A 13,187-nucleotide genomic window follows, 5' to 3' on the forward strand; every position below is an offset into this window, starting at 1 on the left:
TAACCATTCGATGTTTTCATCTTCATCAGAATCATAGAAGAATGCTTTTTCATCGAGCGTTTTACGATCTCAATAATTCACTGAATTTTCATTATTTTTCTTCTCAATGATTTGAAATAACACTGTCAAACTGTTCTTTTAACGCTTCTACACATTAATCAAGAAAATTACATTTGCAAAATGGCAATTCCCATATAAAATGCATATGGCAGTAACTGCCACTTGGTCCTTCTGAGTGCAGTTTTTTGTTTTTGCAATATTTTTACATTAATATTTAATTTTTATCAAAAATTAAATAACGAAAAAATAGCCAGATAAATTCTGTACGCATTCAATCAGGCGTCCAAGCGAAATGATATTATTCTTCATTATAAAAAATAAAATTGGCAGCGGCTGCCACTAGGGTCCTTCCAAGTGTTAACCGCGAATGTGGACTGTGGAGCGCGTATAATGTCGCTATCAAACTTTATGAATTTCTTAAAATATACATGTAATTTTTTTTTCAGTGTTTAAATTTTATTTTTTCCTCTTCCAAGAAAAATTTGTTGAGTATCCTACCTACAGCGGTCTGTCATTTGACGGAACGTGCTAGGAAAAACGATCAAAAACGCTCGGTAGATTTAGTGTCAAGAACAAAAACATAAAACCGAAAACAAACCTGTGCAATAAGATACAGAGGTAAAGAAATAAAGATAAATTTCTCCATTTTTTACAGTTTCAATTTTTCATTCTTATCTTTAGGCTACTGAAAGTCTTGTCATTTTACTGGTTTACTGCTATTGGGATATATCGGTAAAAAAAAACTTTGGATCAAATCATAATCATCATAATCATTTTAAAACATTTGGACCCAACCAGTAAGAATAATAATTCAAAATCATCTATTTACCTTTTATTTCTAAATTAAAAATAATTTGTCAGAATTTTGAATTTTTAATAATGTATAAATCAATACAAAAGTGTTAACAACAATACTTTTAAAATCTATTTTTAAAATTTGCAATAAAAATAAATTAAGAAATAATAAAAATTTGAATTAAATTTTTATTATAATTTCTAGATTGATTAGAGATTAGACTAACCTAATCTGAAAAATATGAGAAAATTTCTTGATTTTCAAACACTGCTCCGAAAAGCACTCTACAAAGTTACTTCACATTGAATTTATTATTCACATAGAATAACCACTGGGCAGTAAATTAGATGTAAAACAAAAAAAATGCCAAAGTCATAAAAGTGTTTGAATTGTGAAGGTTAAAACAATTTTCTGAAATTAAGAAAAATCAATGTATTATGCACTGTTTCATATTATATATTGCTGGTTTTTTTCTCCTCACGAGTTCACATTCACATGGAACTTTTATTATGAAAACTCTCATTTAATTAGTCGTTTTTTTTCTGAAATGAACCGGAATTGATGTATTGAATCCTTTGCTATGACTAATTGTGCAGAACTTTTCACTTCCTCGTGCTAGTATGAGAAATATATATATGAGAATGAATATTTAATTGGCACTGCAGGTGAAAAATAAACTTGTGGAATCAATTGAAAGTGCCAAGATGTCTCGCCGGCGAATTGGCTATGAATATAGGAGGATACCACAGGAAGAAGTCTTCTCGCGGGATTCAGTTGATGGATTTACGCCAGAGCAATTCCTTAAGCCACCGCAGAAGATCCCATGGAAGGCCATAATTTTTTCAACATTCCTCTGCATCACAGGAGCGGTATAAATTGATTTATTACCCCAGCAAGGTTCACTTATCTGCAATTAATCCGCAATTCTCTTGTTTTTCCAACATCCCCTGTAGATTTCACTGGTTTTTGGCATCCTCATTGCCATTGGACATATTCACGAGAAATACCTCGACCGGCAGCTGCCGCTATTCATTCTGGGATCGATAATGTTCATCCCTGGCTGTTACCATGTGACTGTGGCATATAGGGCCTTTATGAGACATCCTGGGTACTCGTTCGAGGACATACCTGATTTTGATTGAATGCCCGCAGAGACATCAGCAAACTCAGGTAAATATTTAAATGTTTATCAAAAGAAATATTTGTAGTTATTGAATAAAATATAAGCCAAAGTAAATTGGTTTTTGAGACTATCCCAGTCCCAAGCCTCAATTTCATCATTGATTTTTGGAAAAGTTCATGATAGTTTTTAGATTTTTCCCTCTGCAAATTAATAAATTTATGTCCAAATTCGATTGTGAGTTAATTTTTTGGAACAGAGGATCACGTTGCGGAAACAGATCGCCCCGGTCGAACGGATAAAATTGGTTTGATGCGACTCTTTACCCCCCAAAATTAATCTCTTTCCGAACGAATATGCACGCAATCCGCGTTTCATGTACTTCTTGGTTGCCTTAAAATAATCTCAGCTAATAATAAGCCTATCTAAGGCTATTTATTGGTTGTTCTATAAATATAAATATCTAGTATTGAATGAATTCTGTAATAGTTCTGTTTATTCCTGAAATCTAGAATTCTCAGCAAATAAATTTGGCGTCAGTGAAACCCTCTTAAAATTTGATTAAAAAAGCAAATAATCATCAAAGGTCTTTAGAATTACATATAGGCTGAGATGGGGCTACATTTGTTGCGCTCACAGTGTGGCACACTGTATTCTAGAGTGATCGTATTATAAAAACCCCACCTAATTTATCAAAATGAGCCTGATGAGGAAGGGGGAAACCAAATCACTTGATCCCACAAGATCAGTAAAATGTACTTTCACTCTCTCTTGGTTCCTGACCGTCCCCGAGGAAGCATCATCATCAGTCCTGGCGCCCACGGAATCCTACTCCGGAAAAATTATAGAATTGGGCTGAGTATTTTGTGCAGTTTCTCGAGGACTCAGCAGGAATACGCGCAATCAGACTATCTTGTAAATTATAGTATTTTGCATCTCAGGAATTACATTTCTTGTGTCTTGTTAAATTCAATTTTTTTTCATTAAATAGTGTTATGTGCGAACCAAAAGTTTAATTTTTTATTTTGTTTGAAAGTAGTCGCTACATAAAAATTTGACGCCCAACTTGGTGCTCGAAATATTGAAAAACCTCATGAAATAGCCGGACATTAAATTAAAATTCAATTTTCTTATAAGAAAGTCCATTTTTTCTATATCATCAAATTGTCTGATTGCGGGTATTAAGCATGAGCAAGAGACTTGTCCATTTGTGCAATTAGTGTTATTTTTCATCCAAAGCCATTTGTGACCAATTTATTGGGGGAGATTGAGTGAAGAAACACCGTTTAGTGATACGATTTTATGATCCTCGTGTGTTAAAAATCTCTCTAGTTTGATCGCATTGGGCTGGGAGCATATTATTCCACTGCTGTGTAATTTTGCATTTTTCCCTCTCGATTTTTTTTTCTCCCAACTTTGTGAAATGGCAGAGTCACTTGAACTCCAGTTGGATTTTTCATTGCTCCAGCGAAGTGATATGGAATTTGAGCTTGAGATTCGTGGTCATGGGTCTCCATTTGGATCGCGGGATTTAAGCAAAGAATTAAAAGAGTTTTGGAATGATCCTAAGACAGTGGTAACCGCGTTAAAGGGGTCAACAAAGCATTTAACCTTGCGTGTTGCGGAATTTGGGTATAATCTCGTGGAAGCTGAACCGACGGAGCAGAATTATCGCGCAGCTTTTGCATTGTATAGCACTTTATATAATCGTTGTAGATACACCTCCGATGAGGATGATCCAGATAAATCTCAGGGTCGGAAAATAGTGAAATTGCTGAGGGCTCATATGGATGAATTTAGTCAGAGATGTAAAGAATCTCAAGCCCCCACTGTGAATAAGAACAACGATGATAATGTCACAATTCTGGAGGGAGAATCTCCTGGTGGACGTTCACAAGCTACAAGATTTTCGCATGGCCGGGGGCGAGGCATCTCTACAATCCCATTTCCGTCTATAGATTTTGATGGTAGATTTCCCCCAGGTAGATCCCATTTAAACATACCAAATTATCGCGATATCGTGGGATTCAATACCAGTCATTTGCGGTGGAGTGATCCTCAACCATCTCCTTTCCAGAATTCCCAAGCATTCCATGAGATGCGTCCAGTGCCATTTAAGGACTAGGGAATTAGTTTTTCGGGAAAAAGGAGTGGCAAAAAGGTCCGTATATTTATCATGGAATTGGAGAGAATGTGTGTCGCGCAGGGAATTTCTTTGCAAACCGTTGCTCGTGCAGCAAGATTATTTCTCACAGATGATGCACTCGTATGGTATAATAATTGCTGGCAATATTTGTCCACTTGGCAGCAGTTTAAAACGGCAATACAATCTGCATTCGAGGATTTTGAGTCGGATTTCTCTATTAGGAAAAGGATCGAGGAACGCAAGCAGAGGGTGGGGGAACCTGTAGAGGTTTTTATCGTATCCCTATATGAATTGGTTCGCGAACTCGAAGATCCTATATCAGAAAAAGTCCTGATTCACCTCGTTCGTAGGAATTTGCTACCGGAATTTTCCAGTGCTCTGGCTCTTGTGCAGGCAGATTCAATGAATCAGCTGGTTGATTATTTAAAGCAAATCGAACGTAATCGGTTAATTTCATCCCCAATTCCACCAACCAATACAGTTTCACGTAAAGCATCAGTTAATGTTAGCGAAATTTCGGCTGATAATAAACCTCTGGAGAAAAAAGTAGTGAAAAAGAATGTTCAGAAGAAAAAGTCGAATTCGAAAAAAAAAGTGATGCTATTTTAAATAAATGTGTGAACTGTGGTGAAGGACATAATATTAGGGATTGTGAGAAACCTCGAAAGTGCAATGTGATGTGTTATCGCTGTGGATTGGAAAACACCATAACTTCGCGGTGTCCTGTATGTAATAAGGAAGGGAATGTATCCGCGGGGGAAGGGGGTGCAACTCAGTAAAGAAGACGTCTGCAGTTGCAGCTGAAGAAATTAAAACCGTCTTCTCAAAAACCAGTGATTCTTCTGTGATTTTTTCCAAAAGTGAAGTCAGTGATACACATTCTATTGGTTCTGAGGGGGGAAATATATTTCGGTCAGCTGTGCAGTACGTAAATTTCGTTGAATCGGATGATGTATTTCATAATTGTGGTTTTGTGTCTCAACTTTCCGAGGATCATACGGGGAGAGTGTATTATGATGTGTTAATTAAGGATAAAACGGTGAAGGGTCTCTTAGATTCTGGTGCGAGTTGTACTGTGCTAGGACGTGGTGGTCTAAAACTTCTTAAAAGTCTAGGAATTTCACCCGTTATTAATCCGTGTTTTATTAGGACCGCGGATGGAACAGTTCATCATACGTCTTATAGAGCAATTATACCGATAACTTTTCGCGGAATTACATGTGATTTTCAAGTGGTGGTGTGTACAATCGTATGCCGTTTGGCTGTACAAATTCAGCACAAGAGATGTCGCGCCTCATGTCAAGGGTTATTGGGGTGGATATGGAACCAGAAGTTCACTGCTTTATAGATGATATATTTATAGCCACAGATACTTTTGAACAACATATTAAGTGTCTTCGTGAAGTTGCTAGGCGTCTTAAAAAGGCTAATCTTTCAATAAACTTAACTAAATCACGATTTTGCGTTCCGGAATTAGTATATTTAGGATATACGGTGAATGCGGAAGGAGTTAGTCCAAATACGGATAAAGTTAAGGCAATATTGAATTTAACAGCGCCAAAAACGGTTAAGCAAGTACGCCAACTTTACGGAATGCTTTCATGGTTTCGTAGGTTTATCCCAAACTTTAGTGAGATAGCTCACCCAATTTCGGATCTCCTTAAAGGGAAACCTGCAAAGATAGAGTGGTCTTCAGAGGCCGATGCAGCTCTTACTCAGCTAAAAGATCTCCTAACAAGCGCTCCTATTTTGGCAACCTCAGATTATGAACGCGAGTTCATCGTGAAATGTGATAGTTCAGATTATGGAGCTGGAGCAGCCCTTATTCAGAGTTCGGAAGAAGGCGAAAAAATCATTTCGTATTTTTCTCACAAGTATTCCGCATCTCAAAAGAATTATACGACCACAGAAAAGGAATGTTTAGCCGTTATTCTTGCGATCGAACATTTCCGGGATTATATTGAGGGTTCACAGTTCACAGTCGAGACTGATCACTCGGCACTCCTTTGGCTATTAAAATCAAAGGAAGTTAAGGGACGTCTTGCACGTTGGGTTATGAAGCTGCAAGCTCACAATTTTAAGATTGTTCATAGGCCCGGTAAACAACATATCCTTCCAGACTTTTTGTCTAGAAATGTTGAGTGTTCCGCAGTTGACATTGAGGATCCATGGTATATGAAGCTTCGCGAAAAGATTTATAAGGACCCCACTAAATTTCCTGATTTCATGATCAAGGAAGACAAAATTTATAAAAATTGTCGGTATCTTGATGAGGCTGGTGTGTCAGCACACAAATGGAAATTAGTTATTCCTAAGGATGAAAGAGAGAATTTAATATCCCAATACCACGATTCTCCAACCGGTGGCCATTTAGGGTATTTTAAAACATTTCATAGGCTGTGTGATTTCTATTATTGGCCCGGTATGCGCCGTGATGTTTCCAAATATATTAGAAATTGCGACGTTTGTAAGTCAGCCAAGGCCCCTAATGTTTCACTTGTTCCACCAATGGGAGGATTCGTAGATGTAGGCCGTCCATGGGAGTACGTATATGCTGACTTTGTAGGTCCATTGGTACGCTCAACACACGGTTACATCTGGCTTTTGGTCATTGTGGATAAATTATCCAAATTTGTGTTAATGTTTCCATTAAGAAATGCTACTGGAAAAGCATTAATCAATGTTTTGAGGGTGCATGTTTTCTCGGTCTTTGGATGTCCGAGGGTATTCCATTCTGATTCAGGCTCAGCGTTTGTTAGCAAGGAATTTAAATCCTACCTTGCGGGTTTAAATGTTGAACACCTGACTACGGCGGGGTACTCTCCACAGGCCAATGCCACTGAGAGATACAACCGTAGCATCATAACGTCTATCAGATCTTTGATCAACGACAAACATAACAAGTGGGACGAATTTCTTCCAGAAATTGCTTCAGGCTTAAGAGCAGCTGTTAATCAAAGTTCTAAATATAGTCCCTACTTCTTAAATTTTGGGCAGACCATGATTAATAACGGTCGAGAATTTAATACAGTGAAATTAACTAAGCCCAATTCAAGTGAGGATCGCATTAACATCCTAGAAGTTGCACGTGGTAAAGCCAGACAAAATTTACGTAAAAGTCATCAGAATTCTGCTAATCAGTACAATATCTCACATAATGTGAAAGATGTTAGATTTTCAATTGGTGACACTGTCTGGCGCCGAAATTTTAAATTATCAAGTGCTGCGCAAGGAATCCAATCAAAGTTTCTTCCTAGTTGGATTCAAGCAAGGGTGATTGATGTGAAAAATCACGTTTATGTTGTTCAGGATCTTAATGATAGTAGCAGAAAAGGGATCTATCATAAAAAGGATCTCAAACCCGATTAATGTTTTACGTTATTTGTAAGATTTGGGGAATTTATATTTATTATATTTAATTTATTAATTATTCTGTGCCTACAAATTTCAATTTCTCTTGGTTTGATTTTTTTGTCTTAATCCAACTTTATTTAGTATTAATTTTCGCGATTTAGATGCAAATTACCGATCTTCTCAGCCGTTTGTGCATAGCACGCTTGATCTGTTCGAGTCATATTCTCCAGTTCACATCGCAGAACAAAAATGTTTCTTTTTGGAAAATTATTTTCTAAATGAACAGTTTTGTCGGGTGGATTTTAGAACGGTTGAGTTTGGCCCATGATGCCGAAAAATTTCGTCACACAACTTTTCTAGTAAGATCTTGGTCTCTCATGTATATGCAATTATAGGATCCTGTTATTATGTGATCTACAAGATTTTTCTAGTAGTCGCAAACGATATCTTACTCAGTGTGGATTCGTCCCACTGTCTATAAAATGAAACAAAATTTAGTAAAGGAGCACGGAGGAGGCATCCCCTTTATAAGGTGGCGCTCCAGGGCAGTCTGATATGATAGACTGGCGAATTCTTCCATGATAAGAGTCAAAATTCTCTGATTGAAGAATTTCTATGCAATCATTATCCTCTTTTAAATGGCCGAAAATGGCAAATCAATTAGGTTTTTGTTTTAAAATTGGTACTTATCCCACTTAGAGTGGTAAAAGAGCGGATCATTTAACTACCCAAGTATGGTAGAAATTGGTGTTGACGTGGCAGAGGCCGGAGAGGAAGAAGAAAAACTCAATCCAGAATTTATTCCACCAGACCAGTAACGTAAATTATTCGCGGCATGAAAACTGGCGTAGAAACATTAGTACTTTGTTGATGGGGTGGGTTATGCACGGTCCAGACTAGTATGCTATGATGATCGTCACTTTATTGAAGTTAATCTATTCTCAAAAGGGAGAGTATCATGGTTGGATTCTGACTACAATCATTCCTTCAGGATTGATAAGACCGGTACAGAGTATTTAATATATCTATCACTGAATAATAATATTATTACCTTTAATTATTTTTTTATTTAATTATTTATCCTTAAGATACCCCAAGCAAAAGCATTTTTTTTCTTTTCTTGTTTCTTTTTTTTTTAATTTTGGGATGTTGTTGCGCTCACAGTGTGGCACACTGTATTCTAGAGTGATCGTATTATAAAAACCCCACCTAATTTATCAAAATGAGCCTGATGAGGAAGGGGGAAACCAAATCACTTGATCCCACAAGATCAGTAAAATGTACTTTCACTCTCTCTTGGTTCCTGACCGTCCCCGAGGAAGCATCATCATCAGTCCTGGCGCCCACGGAATCCTACTCCGGAAAAATTATAGAATTGGGCTGAGTATTTTGTGCAGTTTCTCGAGGACTCAGCAGGAATACGCGCAATCAGACTATCTTGTAAATTATAGTATTTTGCATCTCAGAAATTACATTTCTTGTGTCTTGTTAAATTCAATTTTTTTTCATTAAATAGTGTTATGTGCGAACCAAAAGTTTAATTTTTTATTTTGTTTGAAAGTAGTCGCTACACATTGAGCTTGGGCTCCATTGAAAACGCTATTTTTAGCATATTTTTAAAGGAAGTCGAACCTAGTTTGATTCTAGGATGATTAACTAAGGGATGGAGCATTTTAATGCACAAATGGTATATTTTTCTTAAATTCTTTATAACTTTTAAACTTTAGATTCTACAAAAATAAATAAAACACGAAATGGTAGCCACATATACAGAGAATATATTATATTTTTATTGAATTTAAAATTTTACTGATGTTACAGATAGAAAATTTGTCAGAAAAATTTAAAAAATTGCGAATTTTATGTCTTTTTCATAACGGTTTTAGGAACTATTATCCTCGTGCAATCATTGTAAATTTTGTTCAAATAACATTAACATTAGATACTCTTTCATTTGGTAAAGGTTTTAAAATGATTGCATTTGGTTTTATACCAAAACTAAAAAATCACTTAAGACAAAATATAGCACATTTTTGTACGGAAAATGTATCAGAATGCTCTGCCCTGGTTTGATTAAATATACACAATTGTAAACAATAAAGAATATATCCTAAAAAGAACTATTATTGGGGTTTCTTAAATTAGACCAAAAGTTTAGGCAAGTTACCTGTTTTTACATTTTTTAGAAGAAAAAAACGAGATGGCAAAACGTTTCAGGCTTTGCAAAATGCTCTAACTCATGATTTAGATACTATACCTCAAAAGTGCTTATGCATCATTTACCGTTTACCAGTTCTCAACTGATTTAAACCGATTCATAAATTATTCTAAAGTTCCTGGAAAAATTTTAAGAGAAATATAATAGATTTTTGATTAAAAATTACTTATCAGTTCATAACCAGTTATCGTCTTCATCATTTTCACCCGCTTATCCTTATTGGGGTCGCGGGCCCATGACATCCAATTTAGCAGCCCAAAGTTCGAGCAATAAAAATGAAAGTAAAGTAAAAGAACTTTAAAGTTTTCAATGATCGCCCATGCGTTCGTAAACCTGTTTGATGATACTTTTCTATCGTCTTTATATTCTCGAAAAAACTTCGAATTCGGTTATGGCATGTTTTTTTTGTATTTAAGCTATATAATAAATATCGATGAATTTAATAATGTAATTCAGGAACCCCCCTTAACTCTTTCGCGATCGCAGCATACTGCAAACCGATTTCACGTTTTTTATGAAAAAGGGACAGATAATCCTAACCGGCTTATGTAGGTGAGATTCTTAACGTGAGCTAACTCGGAGTGCATGCAAATTCGATTTAGAGCTGAAGTTGGGAGACGCCATTCAGTTATCTTGAATAAAATTCGTGAAATTATACAAATTTTGTATTTAAACCAAAATATCAAGGATTTGGATGAACTGACAGAAAAGTGATATATGGGTGAAATGTAGACCAGAATGTTCTCTATAATTTTCCCATAGAACATGATCTCATCGATTACTCAGAAGCCAAGATAAGCGAGGTTTTTTGTTTCTTAACTCGTTTTTTCATCCAGAGTGCCCCAAGTGTTCATTTGTTGAACTTCAACTAAATCAAAGAATTGTTGTATTTTGCGGGACTTTCCATTTAAACCCCTATTTTAAGTGTCTTGGTGGAGTAGAGGCAGTCAAATTGGCATCTGAGTGATTTCAAAGCGTTATTATGGGAAAAATCAATTTTTTCACACTTAAACGGCAAAATCGAAGTGATAGCGTAGTCTGAGCGGAAAATGATGTATGGACGAAATGTAGAGACAAATGTGCTCTACAATTATGTTGAAGTAATCATCAAAATCGGTGCAGCGACAGTCGAGATAATTGAGGTTATGTGATATTGAAATTGGTTTTTCGACTGTGGCGCCCCTGGTGTTGGTCCCACGAAGTTCAAACATTCTAGAAAGTTGTAGCATTTGGTGAGATCTTTCGTTTAAGCCCTCATTCATCAAAATCGGTCACATAGAACCGGAGATATGATTTTTTGAATTTCGTGAACTTTGACCCCTCATATCTCCGGTTCTATTGAAACCACAGCGCGCATACGCACCATTTTGGAAACGTCCTAGACTGGACTACAACATACTAAAATTTCATTAACTTGCACAATGCCGTTTTTGAGAAAAGTGACTTTGAATTTCGATGAATTTTGACGCTATCACAGCGCCACCTGTGGTGACTTTTTGAACTTCCATCTGAAAGTGCTCATCGAGACGAAACCAAAAAGGTAAAATTTAGGTCGCTATGTTAATTAAAACCGGAGATAGAGGCCGGTCAATGTTCGAACTTTGACCCCTTATAGCTCGGGTCAGGGGTTATGGATCGACTTAAGGTTTTTTTTGTTTGATAGGTATAATCAACGGCTACAACATACTAAATTTTCAGCCCGATGCACAATGGAATTTTTGAGTTATTTAACTTTTAAGATTTAAAAATTTTCTTTTTAATAATAGCGCCCCTAGCGGTGGTTTTATGAACTTGCGATGTTAGAAGAGGAAGTGGCATTTCACGAGAGCTTTCCAAAAAGCCCTCATTTTTTAAATTCTGATAATTAGAACCGGAGTTATGGCCATTTTAAGAAAATTTTTTTGGACCCTTATAGCTCGGGTCAGGGGGGTCGGGGGACCTTAAGTTTGATATTGATGGAAAGCTCTAAGGCCCAGCTATAACATACTAAAATTTGAGCCCGCTCGATGCCATAGGGCCGGAGCTATTGAGAAAACAAAAAAAGGGGGGTCTTCAAAATGGCGGAAGGAGGGGTGGGGGGTGGGGGGTCAATGCACCATGTTGCAATTTTCATACGATATTTAACCTTTGCCGAAAACCGCAAGTCGATATCTTTTTTAGTTTAGGAGCTATTAAGCTCCAAAGAGCGGCCGGCCGGCCGGGAACGTAACTTAGCCCCCCATATATTCGTGATCAGGAAGTGCTGAAACACATTTTGGCCAAGTTTGAGCGCGATCGGAGGACATGAAATTTTGTTAGGATTATAGTAGGTGAGATTGTTAAGAATCTCACCTAATATTTTAGCTCATGAATTTATCGGGATCCTACAAAAAATAAACCTACATTTTCATATTCTTATAGTTTGTAATCATTCATAATGGCTAATAATGGCCTATATACGTTGTTGAAACCAATTTACGTTAAAAATTATCTTAAAAAATACGTTTCCAGACCTACAATGAAGAATCTGAATTATATAGATTCTACAGTCCAAAAAAATTTTTTTTTTCCCAGAATATCCATATTTTGATTTAGATATACAGAGTGCCAAAAGCCGCAAAAGAGACGAAAGAGTCAACCCACACGCTCCTAGATAATCCTCCTAGCAGTTCTTATCCTATTAAAGCTATCTAACTTTTATTTCAAAAGCTTATATTTTTTCCTAAATTGAAGTTACTCGAATACAAGGAAGAAAAAGTCCTCATAAGCAAAACCTATTGACAGAAAACCACATCTTCCAAAGCTTAATATTCTTAACCCTTTAACGACGTGACAGTTTTCGTGGACCGAAAATCAGCAATAAAAATGAAACCAATGAACAAAACCAGTTAAAGGTCTTATATCTGGCCTTCGAACAGTCAAAAGGGTCTGATTCGGTGTACTTTGTGCTTCTATGAACGATAGGGGCAAAAATATCCCAAAAATTTAAGTAATTTTTCTAACAATACTAATGAATGATAAATTTTCAATCTAATAAAAAAGGGACAGATAATCCTAACCGGCTTATGTAGGTGAGATTCTTAACGTGAGCTAACTCGGAGTGCATGCAAATTCGATTTGATGCTGAAGTTGGGAGACGCCATTCAGTTATCTTGAATCAAATTCGTGAAATTATACAAGTTTTGTATTTGAACCAAAATGTCAAGGATTTGGATGAACTGACAGAAAAGTGTTATATGGGTGAAATGTAGACCAGAATGTTCTCTATAATTTTGCCGTAGAACTTGAACTCATCGATTACTCAGAAGCCAAGATAAGCGAGGTTTTTTGTTTCTTAACTCGTTTTTTCATCCAGAGTGCCCCAAGTGTTCATTTGTTGAACTTCAACTAAATCAAAGAATTGTTGTATTTTGCGGGACTTTCCATTTAAACCCCTATTTTAAGTGTCTTGGTGGAGTAGAGGCAGTCAAATTGGCATCTGAGTGATTTCAAAGCGTTATTATGGGAAAAATCA

General features: G+C 36.4%; 1 protein-coding gene across 1 annotated transcript; it reads left to right on the plus strand.

The window, feature by feature from the left end:
* The first annotated feature begins 1,560 nt into the window (after nt 1-1,560).
* Nucleotides 1,561-1,998, plus strand: LOC129800975 (transmembrane protein 230-like). The gene is made up of 2 exons (XM_055845724.1): nt 1,561-1,725; nt 1,810-1,998. Exons 1-2 carry the CDS (start codon nt 1,561-1,563, stop codon nt 1,996-1,998), a joined length of 354 nt encoding a protein of 117 aa, XP_055701699.1.
* The last annotated feature ends 11,189 nt before the right edge of the window (nt 1,999-13,187 follow it).

The sequence above is a fragment of the Phlebotomus papatasi genome, chromosome 2 (assembly GCF_024763615.1).
Source record: "Phlebotomus papatasi isolate M1 chromosome 2, Ppap_2.1, whole genome shotgun sequence".
Lineage (NCBI taxonomy): Eukaryota > Metazoa > Arthropoda > Insecta > Diptera > Psychodidae > Phlebotomus > Phlebotomus papatasi.